General features: G+C 48.2%; 1 protein-coding gene and 1 long non-coding RNA gene across 2 annotated transcripts in view; one reads left to right on the top strand and one right to left on the bottom strand.

Moving 5' to 3' along the window:
- Window positions 1–19659, top strand: part of MARCHF10 (membrane associated ring-CH-type finger 10) — an 83925-nt gene that overhangs the window by 63844 nt on the left and 422 nt on the right. The window contains 3 exon segments of the mRNA XM_041726223.1: window positions 2002–2171; window positions 4733–4842; window positions 14738–14851. Coding sequence (XP_041582157.1) covers window positions 2002–2171; window positions 4733–4842; window positions 14738–14851 — 394 coding nt within the window.
- Window positions 1743–19355, bottom strand: LOC121473659. Its single transcript, XR_005983187.1, has 4 exons — window positions 19275–19355; window positions 16610–16785; window positions 2963–3083; window positions 1743–2149 (listed from the first exon to the last, which is right to left on the bottom strand). It is a non-coding gene; the product is annotated as an uncharacterized LOC121473659 (long non-coding RNA).

Raw genomic sequence — 19659 nt, 5'->3', positions numbered from 1 at the left:
CAAATGAATTCATCTTCTTTATGGATTGTGATTTGTATCTTCTTGTCTCGATGAAGAAATCCTTTCCAACTTAGGGTCATTATGATAGTCCTCCTATACTTTGTAAAATCTCCATAGTGTTACTTTGCACACTTAAGAGTATGAAATGAGTTTTGGACTTGAATGTGAAGTGAGGTTTAATATGTGGTGTGAGGTTATGCATGATGAATGCAAAACTGTCCCAGGATCTTTCCCCGCTAAACTGAAGAGTCATGTCTGGGGACACCTGGGTAGCTCAGCAGTTGAGCATCTGCCTTTCGCTCAGGGCGTGATCATGGGGTCCTGGGATCAAGTCCTGCATTGGGCTCCTTGCATGGAGCCTGCTTCTCCCTCTGCCTGTGTCTCTGCCTCTCTCTCTGCGTCTCTCATGAATAAATAAATAAAATCTTAAAAAAAAAAAAAGAGTCATGTCTGTCATATAACTATAAATGACCATGTTTGTTTCAGAGCTCTCTATTCTGGCCTGTTCTTTTTTGTTTTTTCCTAATCCAATACCACATCATCTTACTCTCTGTGGCTTTTGTATATTTCGGTAGCCAGTGGCACAAAGCCTCCCTCCCCATTTTGTTCCTAAAGAGTCCTTGACTATAGGGGCACCTGGGTGGCTCACTTGATTAACCTGCTGCCTTCAGGTCAGGTCATGATCTTGGGGTCTTGGGATCAAGTCACACATTGGGCTCCCTGCTCAGTGGGAAGTCTGCTTCTCCCTCTCCCTCTGTCCCTCCCCCTGCTCAAGCTCTCTCACTGTCTCAAATAAATAAATAAAATCTTAAACAATAAATAAATAAATATTTTAAAAAGAGTCTTTGACTATATATGTTTCAGAATCAGCTTATTGGGACTTTCACTGAAACTGTGTTGAATCTACAGATGATTCTGGGGGAAAACTGACATCTTGGAAATACTGAGTCTTTGAAAAATGTATCTCTTCTTTTGTTTGTGCCCATAATGGAAAACTATAATTCTGTTCCTCTTCACTGACTTCCCTTTCCTGGGGAGAAAGGTCTTTGAAAAAATGGAGCACATACTTCTATTCCAGAGCAATGCCCATTTTTTCCCCTTCTTTGATTTTAGTCTCTAGTCAGTTTCCTTTCCTTTACCAGACAGTCCTCAGTCCATGAGGATTCTAAAGAATAAGTCTTAGGCTTCTTAAGAGACTCCTTACATGACCATCAACAGGCTAGTCTTCACTCATTATTTATTAAACACAAACATATTTGCTTACATTTTCATAATTCCATCTGCATCAGATTCCAGCAGCTTACCTTCTGGAATGTTGGCATAATTTTTTGGCCAAGTGTTATGCTATTGGTGAGTTCATGACTAGGTTCATTGGTTCATCCCCATCCCAACCAACCTCCATTGAGTGATCTTTTTGTGCAAATGCTTCCCCAGGCACTAGATGCTCTTTACAATCTGCAGAACAGTTGCACTGCCATCATGGCATCCGGCCCACAGCTCAGTCAGGTAGGTGGCGGAGGTATCATCATCACATGGCTTTATACATGAGGAAAACCCAAGAAGTTTAAGTAATTTGTCTAGAGTCATCAAGCTCACAAGTCTCAGAGGCAGACCTCAAACACAGGCCCTCTGCCCGTAGACTCTGTGCACTTACCAACACGGTGTACTACCAACTCCTACACAATGGCTGTGCCTGGGAGAGGGGCTCCCAGTTTTTCCTCTGGTTTTCCTCTGTAGCCCCATCTTTGGCCTCTGGTTTTCCAGTGGCAGTGGCCATTCTCATGGGCAGCTCCCATGAGTCAGTCACTGCTGAGGAGCCCGATAACAGGATCCCATGCACCTGGAAGAACTTTCGGAGGGTTGGAGGGAGCAGTGGGTGATCCTGGGGAGCCCTGGCAGGGCCTCCCCCTTTAATGCCCTGGGAAATGGTATGTGTAGCTGTAGTTTGCAGAACCTGCAACCGTGCAGACCCTTGGTCATCAGGGCTTGTTTTCCATTTAGTCTCCTGCAGGAGGACTCGGAGGAGGAAGATGGAGACTTGTGTCGCATCTGTCAGATAGCCGGGGGTTCCCCAACCAACCCCCTCCTGGAGCCCTGTGGCTGTGTGGGCAGCCTACGGTTCGTTCATCAGGAGTGCCTGAAAAAGTGGCTGAAAGTGAAAATAACATCAGGTAGGCAGGGAAGGAAGCATGGGAACATGCCTCGACTTATAATCAATGAGACGCCTGGTGTGGGATGCAGAGCCTTGATGACATCTCCCTCTGCCCCGTGAGCCATGGCTGGGAGAACTATGCCCCTGAACCCAGGGGCTCCTGCTCACCGCCCCAGTGGAAAGCAGCAGGATGAAATGCTGCCTTTAAATTATGGGAGGGAGAGGAATTTGCTTTCCAAGTCTGAGAGAAGAATCCTGGAATGTGCTTGTGGATCCTCCCCCACCTGCACCTGAGCAGAGAGGCTAAGGTGCCTTCCCAGGAGGAAGGAAACTAAAATAGGTCAATGGTCAAACCTCAGCAAGTGCACAGCAAGCCATGCCAACTAATGGACACCTGGCAAAAACTGGTTGGCTTCCTTTTATTTATGGGGGAAGAAGGATGTCATCTAAGAAACTATGCAAAGCTGCATTTTTTGCAAGAGGAGCAGGAAGAGAGCCCTGATCTAATTTTCTAGAACCATCTTAGATAAGGATATTTCCATGGGCTGGCTTTGTCAGCTCTGTCTTTTGCAGATCTTGTAACTGGATATACAGCCCTTTCTCAGCTCCCTGGGGAGGTTATAACCTAAATACGGCCACATGGGTAGTAGGTCAGCTGGCATTTTTTTGGCAGAGAATCGGGGGGTTCCTTTAAAACTTGGTTTTGGGAAGAAAGGCAACTTGAAAAACAAAACAGGAAACAGCAATGCAATAACTCAGTAACAAATAGCCACTGTGCCTTTCAGACACATCTCTTTGAAAACCTTTTACCCCATAGCCTAGATCCTTTTTCTCTCCTCTTCTACATTCTCCTCCTTGATTATCACTCTTCCAGGCAGCCCAGGGAGACTTAAGAGCTTCATCCCAACCCCACAGCATATGGCTGCGCCCCCTGGAGAGAGAGAGAGAGAGAGAGAGAGAGAGGAATGAATAGTGGGATGATCAGACCAACTGTGTCCTCCCTGGTCCCTTTTCCCCCCATGAGCATCTTCCCGGGCAGGAGAAACCTACACCCCCTCCCAAGCTGCTGAAACACATCTCCATGTAGTGTGCTGGGTGCTCAGTCCTGCAGACAGGGTAAAAACAAGGGGACCTCGGCTGCTAATGATCCTGCCATGCAATGTTTTATTTAAAAAAAAAAGATTTTATTTATTTATTCATGAGAGACAGAGAGAGAGGCGGAGGGAGAAGCAGGCTCCATGCAGGGAGCCTGACCTGGGACTTGATCCCAGGTCTCCAGGATCACACCCTGGACTGAAGGTGGCGATAAACCACTGAACCACCTGGGCTGCCCTACCATGCAATGTTTTAACTTACTACAAATTTGGGCCAATTAAACATTTAACACAGGAAAAAAATCGCTCATGAAATGTGTAATGGAAGCCCTGCTAAATGCTTGTAAACGCCAATGTCAGTAGGGGTGTGCTGAGTGGGATCAGATCGGAAGACACAAGGGACACTCAGAATCCTAAAGTATTATAGAATGGCTCTAAAAAAAAGAGAGAAAAAACAAGCAAACAACACGCAGACATGAGATTACCGTTTATCCTTGTCTCTTGAAGTTCTCTATTATTTACTCTTTCTTTATGTCCCCCAGTGAAGCAAAGTAGAAAGTAGAATTGAAGTCTAAAGCTGCACAAGCCCTATCTTTACCAAATAAATGTGTTAGCTAATCAGTCCTGTTTCTCTAACGCATAAACTAAACAGTGGCACATCCTTAGCAAAAGTGAAGCTCCTAGGCGAGGGGAAAAGACACAGAACACAACGTTTGCTTCAACACAGCACAGTTCCTGCATCTTTCAGTTTTGCTTTGAGGACTAGGACAAGCAGAGGAAAAGTGCCGATCTAGAATGCATGTTTTAAAAAAAAGAAAAGAAAAGAAAAAAAGCCCACTGTAACAAAGGAAATTTCTTTTCCCAGATGAGGCTGAGCTCCTTCTCAGGTGCTGGCCGCAGATACTACTGGGTTAGTTCCCACACATGGCCCCTGGCTCCCTTGCTCTCTTAGGTGGGAAGTCACCTGGGTGAGAGTAAAGGCAGATTTTTAAACCACAGCTGAGAATAGCTTCTGCCATCAATTTGGTCCCCGTATATTTATTTGCTTGGATCTGTGTTAGATCTGTCCAAAAAAAAAAATAGAGCAATAACAGAGGACAATATTCACTCTTTTTGGCAACCACCTGTGTTACAGACTCAGCCTCCATGTAGCGATTCCAATTTTATGAACCAGTATGTTTATATTTAAACAGAAAGCAAGACCTGTTATTTAAAAGTCCTGGGAATTTCACTTATATGAAGCTTGCAAAATAATGAAAATGATTATGAAGGAAATTTTCCAGATCTCAAAATTTTCCTTTGTTGCAGTGGGCTTTTTTTCTTCTTTTCTACAGAAGATGGCTGACTTAAAAAAAAAAAAAAAGTCGCTAAAACTCAGAATTCATAATACACATGAGTTCGTTCCCAAAATGTCAACACAAAGAGACCAGAGTGTCAACACATAAAGACCCAGGGTTATATGTAACAAAGAATTCTTTAATTTAAGGAGCAGATCTAGGTGCTGTGAAAACTTGTGAGATGTGTAAGCAAGGCCTGCTGGTTGACCTGGATGATTTTAACGTGACCGACTTCTATCAGAAGCACCAGCAATCCCGGGTAAGAGAGGCTCACACCACTATCTCCGAAGGCAAAGTCCATTAGAGGCACAAGGCTGGAAGAAAGGCTTTCCCTGATAAGACTATAGAAGGCCTGTGCACGGGATGAGTCTAGGAGTGTCCCCTAAGCTCACTTCTCCAAGAAGGTGTGCTGTTACGTCAGCCCACAGTGCCAGGATGGGTAGGGGTGTTCAAAGGTCTTAGCCCCCAGGGTTGAGGTCCCACTATCGTTAGGGATAAAAGTAGGAAGCCACAATAACTGACTGGACACAGAAACAGGAATAGTCTGGCAAGCTCCACACCCAGATTTGCAGAATATAAAATAGCAAAAGGGGGAAAAAATCAGGGTCTTGAAGGAAATGGTCCACAATTTACATATCAAGTAACTCTAGGTTAATAAATCGCTTTACTCAAGGTTAATAAAAAAGTCGTTAGCACCTAGTGTGTGCTTTTTAATACCCGGTGAATTAATTCTCCTGGGGTATTTAGATTGCAATTCTTTTTTTTTTTTGGAGATGTTATTTATTTATTAAATATTTATTTATTTACTTATGATAGACATAGAGAGAGAGAGGCAGGGACACAGGAGGAGGGAGAAGCAGGCTCCACGCCAGGAGCCCGACATGGGACTCGATCCCGGGACTCCAGGATCGCACCCTGGGCCAAAGGCAGGCGCCAAACCGCTAAGCCAACCAGGGATCCCCTAGAGATGTTATGTATTTATGAGAGAGCGAGAGTATGTGTGCTCCCTTAAGCAGTGGGAGGAGCAGAGAGCCCCACTCGGGGCTCGATCCCAGGACCCTGGGATCACCACCTGAGCCAAAGGCAGATGCTTAACCAACTGAGCTACCCAGGTACCCCTGGTTTGCAATTCTAATGCCGTGAAAAGTTAACCATAGGTGGGCAGGTGATTCAGGCTCAGAATAATAGTTAATTGTTATCAGGCAAACAATCCTTTATTTAGAACTACAATGCTAGGGATCCCTGGGTGGCGCAGCGGTTTGGCGCCTGCCTTTGGCCCAGGGCGCGATCCTGGAGACCCAAGATCGAATCCCAAGTCGGGCTCCTGGTGCATGGAGCCTGCTTCTCCCTCTGCCTGTGTCTCTGCCTCTCTTTCTCTCTGTGTGACTATCATAAATTAAAAACAAAAAAACTACAATGCCTAACATGGAAGCCATAAGTCCCTTATGGCTAATGAACAAGTGACTACTTCCACTCAAGATGTATTGGGTGTCTGGGTGGCTCTGTCAATTAAGCATTTAACTCTTCATCTCAGCTCAAGTCTTGATCTCAGAATCATTGAGTTCAGCCCCATGTTGGGCTCCATGCTGGGTGTGGAGCCTACTATATGTATATAAGTAGGCAAATAAATAAGTACATAAATAATCATTCTTCAGAGGAGTCACTTTGGCTTTCAGATCTTTAGCTTGTGTCCAGACCTAAAGCACAGCTGAGTCAAAATGCCACATGTGGGTCTGGGCAATTGTCTAGTTACCTTTTGAAAATCCTAAGGTTGGGGCACCTGGGTGGCTCAGTGGTTGAGTGTCTGCCTTCAGCTCAGATCATGATCCCTGAGTCCTGGGATAGAGTCCTGCATTGGGCTCCCTTGCAGGGAGCCTGCTTCTCTCTCTGCCTATGTCTTTGCCTTTCTCTCATGAATAAATACATAAAATCTTTTTTTAAAAAGATAAAATCCTAAGGCTGCTAGACCAAAGAATAAACTATTGATGAGAATGAAAGACTTGACCAGCACAACCAAGGAATATGATACAATGGGGGATAATGCCACACCAGCATTGAAGAGGTTGGGCATTAGGAAGTGGAAAGGAAGGGAGGGGGAAAGGAAAGGAAGAAAGAATTTCCTGAGAAATAAATGTACTTCAAGTCCATCCGTTTTGAGGCCCGAGGGTTTTGAATCACTCGGTCACAACCCCAGGCACTGAGAGGAGAAACAGAAGTGCTTCTGGAGTCACGCTGCTGAGAGGAACCGGGCCCCGTGGGCGCCTGCGGTCAGGGTACCAGCTAGGGTGCAAACAGCTTCCATGTGGTCATCTCAAAGATTATTTCAGGAAATAGAGCCCCTAGGACTGCCCTGGAAGGACACGTCCAGACATGGCCAGGTTCTGTGGCATCCTACCAGAATGGTCTGCAGACATCACCAACACGGGACAGCCCAGGGCAATGCCTTATCTAGTAAAGACACCTGTTGGGGGATCCCTGGGTGGCGCAGCGGTTTGGCGCCTGCCTTTGGCCCAGGGCGTGATCCTGGAGACCCGGGATCGAATCCCACGTCGGGCTCCCGGTGCATGGAGCCTGCTTCTCCCTCTGCCTGTGTCTCTGCCTCCCTCCCTCTCTCTCTCTCTCTCTCTGTGACTATCATAAATAAATAAAAGTTAAAAAAAAAAATTTAAAAAGACACCTGTTGGTTCCAAGCATCTCTGCATTGTTCGCCCTCTGTGAAGATGCTGCCACAGGGCCCTGTTGGGTTTACCCATGGTATTTGTAGAATTGACTCACTACTGGCACATTTTTCCAGCTATACTACAATGTTTGCACTCCAGTAGCCAGAGGCAGCGTGCCCCATGGAACAGCACACCCATTTTGCTAAAGTGTGCATCTGAATCTCGTTCCCGTCCCCAAAGTTGCTGTGTGAAACTACACAAACTCTCTGACTCTCCTTTCTCTCGCCTGTGGGAAGTAGGAGATCATTGCTCCCCGGCAGCATGAGATGTAGGGAAAAACTTGAGTATATCCTCTAATCCGATGCCTGTGGAGAGAAAGGTGCTCAGGGAATGAGAACCGCCATGTGACAGACCCCAGGGATGCCCAATCTCTCTGGACTCAAAAAAGGAAGATAAGTGCACCAGGACCAGGCTAGAGCCCATTAGTGAAAAAAGCCAACCAGTCCACGCAGGGGTAAGACTCATAACCTCGGCTTCACAGCTTCCTCCAGCTGAGAGAAGTGGCCACTAGCACATCCTAACAGGAACCGTGAGAGGAACCATGTCGGCCAGGATCTAGGCAGAGGAGATGGTGGCTCCCTCAGCAGGGGTGAGTGAGGAGAGCTGAACAAAGGCCCCGAGTGGGCGGGAAAAGAAATCAACAAGGTGGGACAAAGCCTCTTGGGACTGGCACCGTGACCATTCTGAGGCCTGAAGTGACAGGGGCTGGGGCAATCACCGGGAAGGGGAGGCCTGTAGTTACAGGAGAGTCATTGACAACCTGTGACCTTCGGTAGAGCCTTGCCACTGCCCCGCGGAGAGAGAACAAGTTGGGCAACCACCCCAGCCTCTCTCTCCTTCCGCCCTCTGGTCTCCTGCCAGGGCCTCCCATTGCCCAAACCCAGTGAGAAGCCAGAGAACGAGGGGGCTGGTTAACGCAGTCCATTGAGATCAGCCTCTAGGCCACAGAGCAGGGTGGAAGGGGGCTCGGGGGAACGTGGAAGACATCCAGCACATAATCACTCTCCATGGAGGCAAAAAGGAGTTTACACTAGTTTCTATAAGAACCTGACAGGCCATCAAAGCCTTTGGAAAATGCCCTTCATTATAATCACAGGGAGAAGCTAGATTGACAGACCCACCCTGGTGAGAGAACAACAGTCCCAAGAACCAACAAGTGACATTTACCCGCTGATGGGAAACAGTGGAGGGCTCACCCTTTTACACGGTTCTGACTACTCCCATGGCCCACTGTGAATTTACCACGGTCTGTTTGCTAACAGTGAGTTTAAACCTGAGACAGTAGGGAAGCAAGACTTGGACAAGTTCAGAAACTCTCCATGAAGCAAGGCGGAAGTAACTGTAGTTGGTGTATTTGTTTTAAAGATTTTACTTATTTATTCATGAGAGACAGAGAGAGGCAAAGATATAGGCAGAGGGAGAAGCAGGCTCCATGTGGGGAGCCTGATGTGGAACTTGATCCCAGGACCCTGGGACCACAGCCGGAGCCAAAGGCAGAAGCTCAACCACCGAGCCACGCAGGCACTCCATAACTGTTGTTAACACAAAGACATGGAGGATGGAATCAATGGCTCATCCCCAGCGGGGAGGTCCTTTGGATTGGCCTTGGAGCTGATGTGTCTACCTGGGCTTCTGAGGCCTGGGCCCTTCCCGACTCCCAAACCTCAGTCCTCTGGGCCACCTTAGCCAACGCTCCGTGCTGTTCACTCCTGTTAAACAGGTTCTCTTGTTGAGAAGCTGGGTAGCTGGTGCCAAAAAAAGACATATTCAAAGAAAGAGACAAAACCAAAAAAAGTCTAGAACTGACTTCCACTCAGTCCAGGTCTCACTTAACCTCAATTAACTTGCTAACTCACTCACTCACTTATTCTCTTATGCATTTTTCTCACTTAGGTTGGTTGGTTCGTTTTTGCTTTTCCTTGATTATAAAAATCAAAAACACATAAAAACCTGTTATAATTAAAATTAACATTTAGCTGAGTGTCTTTTTTTGTTTTGTTTTGTTTTTGCTATTAAAGTACTCATGCCCCGGTACTGGGCCTCAGAGATTCTGACTTAATTGATCTGGGATGGGGCCAGGTATCAAAATACACATAAGAGTTTAACTTTTATTTTTTAAAAGATTTTATTTATTTATTAATGAGAGACACACACACACACACACACAGAGATGCAGACAGGCAGAGGGAGAAGCAGGCTCCATGCAGGGAGCCTGACACGGGATTCGATCCTGGGTCTCCAGAATCATGCCCTCGGCTGAAGGCAGCGCTAAACTGCTGAGCCACCTGAGCTGCCCAAGAGTTTAACTTTAAAAACACATATTGAGTGCCTATTGTATATCAGATACTATGCTGGAGATACCTAGGTGCCCAAGACCAACGCAGTCACTTCCTTCTCATGGGAAGAACATGGTGAGGGTACCCCCAGTACCCCCAAAGGATGAGAATGAGGGATGTGCCATCACAAAGAGATCTGACCAACTCTCAGGACCAGAGAAGCTTCCATGAGGAAGAGACGTTTAAGACCAGGAAGGAAAAAGAGGAGGGAGCCCTCTATCCATGTGCCCTGGAGGGCAAAATCTGAGACATTAGGAACAGACACCTGACTCAAAATCTGATCCAGACTGCAGTCATGCCCATTGGATGTTGAATCAGCATGGTCAATGGCTTCGAGGGTGTGGAGGGGCTCAGCCCAGAGTGTTTCCCTGGTTTGGCTCAATGTATTGGAGTCGGGGGAGAGTGAATGCTGACCATAGGCCCTAACATTGAAATCTGATTATCCCCCATCTCTCAGACACTGGGGTGGTTTCTGTAGGCCCCACAGGGCCAAGGCTTATTAGTAGGCTTCCAGCTGCTATATTAGGACCTCTTACAGGCGGTGTGCAGAGTGGCCCCATGAGGTAGAAACAGCTGGGGGGTCCCAAGCACTATGGGGCTCAGCACTTTGGGGCTGCTGGCACCTGGTGGTCCAATCCTAGGCTTGTCAGGGCTTGTGGCAGCTCAACCCTCCCTCCTTCCTGACTCAAAGATGCCCAAAAATTAAGCCCACCAGGCATCCATACCCACTGTGAGTGCTGCAGGAAGGATGAGTCCTGGGTGCATGCTCCTTAACTGGGAAGTAGGCCTCATCCTTGATTCTGGTCAGGGCACTCAGTTTTGAGTGGCAAGGAAGAGCTCAAAGTAATATTCCAAATTCCAAAATGGGCCAGGAGAAAGCAGGCTGAGGAACAGTGGAGATCACAGATTGTACACCTAAATGCCTTTGAGGCCAGGCAGGTTGCAAATGGTCGGAATCCTACGAGAGTCATTACAACATAGTGGTGGCAATGCAGGCAAAACGGAGAGTACTCTCTGCAGCTGAAGAAGTTCATGTTCATCCTTCCTTCCTTCTTTCCGTCCTTCCTTCCTTCCAACCAGAGCGCATCCTCAGGCCAGATTCAGCTGATTGACTACTAATTGCTGATGCTTGGTTTAGGGCAGCTGTTCTCAACGATGGGTGGCCCCCAGTTGAGTAGCATCAGCATCACTTGGAGACTTGTTAGAAACACACATTCTCTGGCCCCACCCCAGACCCACTGGATCAAAATCTGGGGGAGGGGGAGAGGTGGTGCCCAGGAGCTATGTTTTAAAAGTCCCTTTCTGTAATTCTGATGCACATTCAAATGGAAGTCACTAGAGTCAAAGTCATGACTGAATGGGCCACTATCTGGGCTAAAGTTACACATTTTTTGTCATTCTGTCATCTGTACATACATTTGTTGAGCACATACTGTATACCAGGTGCTGAGCCAGCCACGAGGAGCACAGGAGCAAACGAGACACATGTGGTCCTTGCCCTGCATCCTATCTTTCATTCTTGCCTCTTCTTGGCTATTTTTGTTTTGCAAAATACCACACCCCCACATATTAGCTCATTTTGCTCTAACACCTTGGGGAAACAGGCCTGATAAAGGTTACTGTTCCCTTTTTATAAATGGAGTCACTTTGGCCATGTACAGTTAAAACTCTGCCTGAAGTCTTAGTGCTCGATGACCCCCAGGCTGCCCATTCCGGGGGCCCAGGCCCACTGCGTGACGAAGATGTGCTTCTGCCAGCTTTGCCCTGCAGCAGAGGAGGGTCTCAGCGGGCCTCTGGCTGTCATTGCTCTGAGGCACAGGCCTGGCTTTGCTCCATCTCAGCCACGGACAGATGTCCTTGGACACATGCAGCCACCTAATCACCCTCACACCCGGGAGCATCTCTTGAACACATTTGAAGACTTGATAGAACATTCAGCCAGGCTGTCTGCTTCTTTTGAGTGGATTCTATTGAGAATTTCCATAGGTAGCAAATCTCTTGGCCAAAATGAATATTAACGAAACGAAGTGGGGCGGGGGGCAAGAGAACAGAAAGAAAAACATCTGGCAGGCAGCCTGCGTGCTCCAGGGCTCCTGTCCATGGCTTCACAAGCCCGCTCCCTCACAAGCCTCCCCGCCCTTCCCACCCCCCACCTACACTGCATCATGGGTGCCAATGCCCCCCATGGCAGATCAGGGAAGGAGGGTCAAGGACACTCCCAAAACCTAGCTCATTTTGCCCTTGCCAAACAAATGCTCTGGAAGTCTCTAACAAGTCCCTCCCACTTGTGGCTCAGAGCATGAGCCGACTCTGAGTTCACTAGCAAACACATTCTCTGATTGGGCAGCCCAGCCCCTCTATGCAGCATCACAAGCTCTGCAAAAGGGCACACATCAAGGAGCCTGGCCGCTGAGATTTATGGCGCCGCGTGACAGGTTCCCTCCCACAGACCAGAGAAGAGACACAATCTGCTAGAAGTGACTTTTCAAATTATCTGCAGAAAACATTAGTGGATATTTTCCCATCTGCATGCCTCCGGGCTTTATTGAGTCATAAAAAGTAAATGATTTCCCTGAATGCTTTGACAAACCCGATAGTTCCAAGCCATTTTCTAGCTGATTGATTTGCCATCATGCATCAGAGTGTCTCTGAGCATCAAGGCTTACTGGCGAAGAGAGTGCTGGACGGAACACCAGTGGCAGCTCGCAAGAGGCCACCGCCAGCGCCAGCGAGAAAAGCCAATGAGGGACAAGCCTCGGTGTGTGGGGAGAAGCTGAAGGGTGGGTTAGGAAGGCTTCCGAGACAGGTTGCCAAGGAGGCACAGACTCAGGGGGAAGGTGGGAGGAGGCGATTAGAAAAAAAGTGAAAACAAGCGACTTCCTCTCTGCCTGCTCTAGACCAAGGTCAGAAGAGCACAGAAAACGTGGCCAAAGTTTAAAAATAGGATGGGCCTCCTATTGCTAAGGACAGTTGACTAGAGCCTTAGGAGGGCAGAGAGGCATTTAGCCATGACCTTGGGACCAGTGGGCAAGATCCAGAGTTGGACCCAACTCAGAAGGAAGAACGCATCGATCCTTGCTCAATTTGGACACCTTGGGACACCTGGGTGTCTCAGTGGTTGAACATCTGCCTTCGGCTCACGGCATGATCCCGGGTCCTGGAATCGAGTCCTCCATCAGACTCCCCACAGGGAGCCTGCTTCTCCCTCTACCTATGTCTCTGCCTCTCTCTGTCTCTTGTGAATGAATAAGTGAGTGAGTGAGTGAGTGAATGAATGAATGAATGAATGAATAAATAAATAAATAAATAAATAAATAAATAAATAAATAAATGTCTTTTAAAAAATCAGTGCACCTTTCCTGGCAGCCATTTCATCCTGGAAGAGGTGTGTCCTGCACTAGCTTCCTGAGCTGCCCTGGATGGAATGGGAAGGAAGGGAAAAGCACTGAGGCGGCCCCTGGGTCAGGTCTGAGCTTCAGTTATCCTGGGGAAACAGTCACACTTCTGACCTCTCCCCAGGGTGATGCAGAGTCTCCCAGAGGCTTCCCAAGCCCCATCCTTTACCCGTGGGCATTCGATAGGAAGCCGGGTGGGGAAACAAAGCAGCCGATGGGGAGGAGTTATTGCTAATGGCTCCTAATTTATTGAAGGTCTAGGAAGGGTCCCCAGGGTGAGGCCTTGGAGAAGACTGCTGCCAAGGAGCTAAGGACACAGGAGCTGTCAGCAGCCAGACAGCCACATCCTCCCTGGGTACCTCCTTATGTTGCAAGCACCAGTGAGAAAAATAAAACACAACCCACCCACCAAGAAAAAGCAAAAATATTAACAGGGGCAAGATGCGGTATACAAAAGCAAGAGTTAGCAATCAGGGAGTGAAGAAGTGATTAGAACAAATCGGGGAGGCTTCTGCAAAGAGGTGACATTGTGACAGCTGGAAAAGAAGCTGTGGACACAGCCTGTGGATGGTGAGAGGGGGGCATTCAAAACAGAAGCACAAAACAAGCTAACTGACCAAATGAGAAAGAGATGAGCCAAGGCCCTGAGATTCACAGTCCATCTAGGACTCCGCCAGGCACACGCTCACTGTCTGGGAGTTAAATAATAGACCAGCCAGGGTTGGGGGGCCCCTGGTGAGACCATCATTAAGCCCAATTACAGATAGAGAAACATACAGACCTAAAGCCTGGGGCCTCTTCTCTGGACAGACGAGGGATCTAGGAAAATAATATGCCCTGTGGTGTCTGTGTTCCAAATTCTCCCTAAGAAAAGTTTGCCTTCCTAAGACACACATCTCATTATGTTTACTCCTCTGCTCAGAGGCCACTGGCTACACACACACACACACACATACACACACAGCATGACATCCAGACTCCTGGCCTGACAGGTCCCACCTTCCCATCTCCCCAGCTCATGCCAAAAATATTTTTTAAATCCAAAGCAAACACCTTCCCCATATACTCTAGCCACGCTAGTGAGTAGGGAATGTTGCCCAACACATGCTCTGCTCCCTCCTCCCCTGTGCCTTTCTGGCATTCCGTGCCTCAGTTTGGAAGGCCCTCACCAACCTTCAGAGCCAACCAAAGGCCCTCCCATCCTTTAAGGATCATCCAAGAGGCCTTCCCTGTGTCAGTAAACCTCTCTTCCCCTGTGCGTCTCCACTGTAGCATGTGACACCTCCAGCTGGGGCTAGATGGGCTCCCAGCAGGTTGCGGGGACCTTTTGCCTCAGGTTCCCCACAACACCCAGCTCAAGGCTTTGACATGTAACTGCCCAATAAATGTTCACAGCATGGGACTGAGCCTGGAGCATGGAGCCTTTCCAGGGCATCCTCCAGTAGGTAGTAAAGAATTCCAGAATGACAGCCTAGCTTCTACCCTGAATCCCCTCTTGCTCCATCCTCTGATCCCCAAGGACAGGCTGTTGTCCCTGTTGTCTTGCCACCTGGTACCCTTGCCACCCTGCACCCTGTGATATTTTTGTTGTTGTTTATTTATTGTTTTTGTTGATTCTTTATCCTTTTTTTCCTCCCTCCACCCCATGATTTAGATCACGAATATTTTATAAATGAACTTAAAAGTCTCTTTTCCATATTTAGGCACAAAATGAGCTGATGAATTCAGGTTTGTACCTGGTGCTGCTGCTTCACCTCTACGAGCAGAGGTTTGCAGAACTCATGAGACTCAATTACAACCGAGTTGCAAGAGAGAGGGTGAGTCTGGCTCTGATGCGGCCCATCAGGCAGCAGTACCCCTCCCCCTGCCCTGACCTTGCAGTGTTGTTTATTACGTGTGCAATCTGTTGAGGTCTTCATGGTCACTTGCTAGGATATGGCACTGTCATCATCAGGACTATGATATAGTGTATACACTGGGTAAGTGTGCTCACAGTAGCCTTCTGGCTGAAAAAGTGATAATCACACAATAGCTTACTATTAAACATGAGTAGTAATTAAGTGGCCATTAATGGTCATATAAGCAAGGGAGTCTCTAGGGATATTTGCCCCCCAAAACAAAAGTCAGCAAAGCTGCTGGGACTGTGCATGCATGGATGGGCATGCCTACTGCCCAAGCATGGAGGGTCCTGGAAAAACAGGGGCCTCCCTTTGAGGAGAACTGTTTGTTTTGCTTTGCTTCCCAGAGTTTGTGATTTCAGCATCTGTGTGGTGAATGCCAAGAAACAAAGGTGCTGATGGGGGTTCCCTTTGTCATTAGGGAAGTGACAATATGTTTACCAGGGATCATCATCTGTGGCTGCCTTTCCTTTAACAAAGAGAACCAGGAGCCTTCCAGGAGGCCAGGTAGTTTGGGGAGAGAAGCCTGGCTCTTCCACTAACTGGATCCTGGCCCCAGCAAAGTCCACCACAATGTACATTCGGCCACTGTCGAGTCAGAACGCAGAGCCCCAAGGGACTTGCCTCTTGGCAAAATGCCTGTCTGCAGCCAGGCCAGGAAAGGGCACTCACTGGTAGGACAAGGGTACCCTCCCCCCTTACCTTATCTTAACACCATGCCAAGGACTGATGCTTCTAGTGTTTAACACCCCTTCAGCCTTGAAACTCGACCCCTGCCCACATCAGGAGGTCAGGACTGGCAAGCAAGCCAGTGTGGCAGCGGGCAAGCCGCAAGGCAGTTCTAGTGACTCTGCCTCCCTATCCCAGGTACCTCTCTTTCTCTTGACTTTCTCTTCTCTGCCTCCTGCTTCCCGTCTTTCTTCACGTCTCTCTCTTCTTCCTCCGGTGGATAGGAGGCACCTGCCAGCACCGGTCGCTGCCCGGAGGCTGGAGCCCAGTGATTTCACAGCTTCCTGACATTGTCGCAGACCTTGCAATGATAGCAAGCTGCTGGCATCCATTTAGAGCCATCCCTATGGAAAATGCTGGGTTCAAAAGTCCTAAGAATTCAAGATTTGTCCCTACTTTTTTTTCTGGCATAAATTCTCCACTTAGACCCCAAGCTCTCAATTAAGAGAACAGGCTGGGTCTTGGCCAAGATATCTCCGCAGGAATCTCACCCTCTTTTTGACCCAGGCCTGTCCTTCCTTTAACTCTTCCATAGTTTTAATGGTGACATAAATTCCTCAGAGAAATACATAAAAAAAAAAAAGGGAAAAATGTACAGGAAGCAGGAAATGATCCTTTGTTAACATTTCCATAACCTTATTTTCATGATTCCCCATCTTTTTTAATGAACTTTTTATTGCACATTGAACTTCAAAGCGCCCAGGGTTTGATACAGGTTACAGATGGCCATGACGTCAGCAAGCTAATGTAAGCAACGCTGGCCTCTGGGACTGCAGAGCAAGCAACATGCAGCACAAGCCAATGGGTGGAAACCAAGGCCCTAAAGCACTAGGTCTAAAGAAGTTTCTGGTAAAACTATCCCAGAGAAGGAGTAAGTGACACCGGGAACACTCTGGGCACCAAGTCGGGAGGAAGCAGGAAAGACTGGGCAACACTCTTAAAGCTTACCTTTAATTTGAGAAACCCTGAAATAGGCCTCACGCACTAAACCCACCAAGCGATAACCAGTACAGATAGCCAGCGAAGACGGACCCAAATGGAAGCAGGAAAACAAATGGCTTTTGTCAAATTCATGCTCTTCTGGATTTGAGTCTCAGTATCTTCTTGTAGAAAACACTTAGAATCTGAGGATAACAGCAAAAAAAAAAGAGGCACTGTGTTGGGAAAACAAACAACAAACACTTCTCTCTCCCTATCAGAACTGGAGAAACCATTCACATCGGGCTCCTTGGTTGTGTCTCATTAGGACACTTGGTGATGAATGTTTGCCCATGATGACAATCACTCATTCACTCATTCATTCATGCCCTGGCCTGTATCAGGTGCTGAGATGGGGATCCGGGAAAGTGGCTACAAGACACGATGCCATGCTGTCCCATTCTTTGAGAAGCCTCTGAACAAGTTGGAAGAGAAGACTCACATATTTATAAAGACGAGAAGTAACTGGAAAGTAGCACTTGGATCAAGAGAACCAGTGGACCCAGTGAATTCCCAGAGGCTATGAACTGACAACACAAGATCTTCCCTGGCTGGGACTTCCTGGCATGTCCAGTGATCCCATAAACAAACAGTTTGTCTCCTTAGCGAGGTTGTGAGCTACCTGAAAGCAAAGCTGGGCCTTCTACACCTGTGTCATGATGCTGGGCATACAGTGAATCATACTCGTTGACCATGTCCCAGACAATGTGAATGCCAGGAGCATGGAGTGATTACAAAAATGCGAAATAACTGGGAAATGAAGACATGGTCTGCTAAGGGTTGGGGACAGAGGGGGTCACAGGCAACTTGGACTTGGAACTCTTATCTCTCTTTGTACCCCACCACCCTCCAGGGCATAGAAAATGCCTGGCACATAGTAGGTGTTCATTAACCTTTGATGCCTAAATCAACGAACTATTAAACCAAAACCTGCTTCTCCAGGAAGTGAATCTTGAGTTATGTTTTGGAGAAAGTGATAGTCCAAATTTGTGGAGAGAATAGTATTCTAGGTAAAGGAACACTCTCAGGTTCATGGTATAGATATATTTATTCAAAGATTTTCTGCGTGTGCCTAATATGTGCCAGGTTCTAAACTAGATTCTGAGACTACAAAGATGATTAAGATACTCCTTACCTACAAGGGACTCTGAGTCTAAAGAGAGACAAACATGTAATCAAGAGTATCAAAAAATGTGCCTTGTGTTATGACAGAAGATGGAGCCAGATGGGGAAGAGCACAGAGCAGTGAGGTCACCCCTTCCTTCCACTCCTTCAGGACAGACTGTCCAGGCAGGGTCTTCAGAGACCCAAACTAACATTTCAGAGGCCTTACTTTTAATCTGGTTGGGTTGTACTCTTTGCCATCAGCTTTCTCAAGGCTTGGAGCGCCTGGTAGCAAGGCTGCTTCCACTCCTGCTCTGGTCACCTGATCTGCTGAGGAGGTGATAGTTTGAACCAAATCTTGGAGAGTTTAGCAAGCAGACAAAGGGTGGTGGTGAGGGAAAGGGCGTTCCATGCAGAAGGAGAGGCAAAGGCTTAGAGGAGTGAGGACCTGCCTATTGAGAGAGTCAAGGAGTTGAGTGTGGCTGGAGCCGGTGGGAAGGGAGTGTGGAGGTGGAGGCAGGAAGCAGGATGTGGAGCGTTTGTGTGCAGCTCTGGGAGGCCACTGAAGGTTTCCGGCCTGAGATGGGCAGGCCAGGAGATTTGCATTTTTGAGTGAAAACTGGAGCAGCTACACGGAGGATGGGCTGGAGGGAGAAGAAACCAGCCAGCTGCTGCTGCAATGGGGCAGGTGAAGGGGACCCCTGTGGGGGCCCTGGAGATGGGAAGGGACACAGGGCGGTCCTGTGAGGTGAAGCTAAACAGACTTGCCTTCCCTCACCTCTCCCCCTTTCAGTCCCCAAGTGGGATGCTCCACTATTCAGGGTCTGCACCCCCAAAGTCCCGTCTTGGGCTTCCTCTTAGTGATAGGTTTTGTCTATACCTGCTCCCTGTTTCCCCAATGAACGGTACTGTACCCTGAATTCCTCTCTCTGCCTGCCCTATGCCCCTTAAATGCCTACTTCGATAAACTAGGTAAAATAGGAGAAAGGACCTCTGTCCATGGGCTGAAAGGCAAAGGGTAGAGGGACCCCAGGCCTTGCTGGGATCAGGACAGTGATCTGGAGCTAGCGCAGTCATTCTTCTGCCCCAGGGATGCTGCATTAACATTTCACCTGTGGGGAGACTTCCACCTGTAGAAAACTCATGGTGGGGGAGGGGCAGGGGAGCAGAGGCTGGCCTTGGAGGCAGGCAGGGTCTCCAAGGAGCTCTGACACTCCACTGGCCTCCTTGTGCATGAGACCACAGGGACTTTCTCCAGGTCTTCCCATTCACACTGTTTCTACAAACCCCCAAACTCTTGCCTCCAAGAACCAAATCTACCCACAATATCTGAGGCGCAGGCTTGGCCCTCATCTGGGAAAACTTCCCTACTCACCCAGATGGCATTTCCCGGAGGACTGAAAGCTGCCTGGCACATGGATGCGGTCATCTGGCCGGAGTCTAGAGGTGGGCTGAGGCAGGATGAGGTGGGATGAGGCCGCCTGGGCAGCTGGGAGGGAAGGCGTTAGCACCGTCCTGACATAGAACTTACCAGGTAACCGGGATGGCTCCTTAGAAGAAAATCCATCCTTCTCCAGCCCTCAGTCTGGCCTGCGGGTGACAGGGACCCAGGAGTCACAGCTGCCTCCACACTGGCCAGCAGTTGCCCCAGTAACAGTGTCTGGCACCCCTTGTTTTGTCCTCCCACCTGCCACAAAGCCTCTCTTCTCCTGGGGGAAGAGCACCAGCCCTTCTGCATGGGAGCCCACAGCCTTGCAGCCTGGCACAATGGGCTCCCACGGAGTGCACAGTGTTTCTCATTGTGGCATAAAATGCCATAAAGTCAGAACAAAGAGGGAGCCCAGAGCCTTGATGGGCCTGCTGCTTCCTGCCGGGCAGAGAATACAACTGATTGTTTAAAAGCCAGTGGTGAGGCA

The sequence above is a fragment of the Vulpes lagopus genome, chromosome 12 (assembly GCF_018345385.1).
Source record: "Vulpes lagopus strain Blue_001 chromosome 12, ASM1834538v1, whole genome shotgun sequence".
NCBI lineage: Eukaryota > Metazoa > Chordata > Mammalia > Carnivora > Canidae > Vulpes > Vulpes lagopus.
The sequence above is the reverse complement of the archived record's forward strand: the minus strand, read 5'-3'. Positions and strand labels throughout refer to the sequence as shown.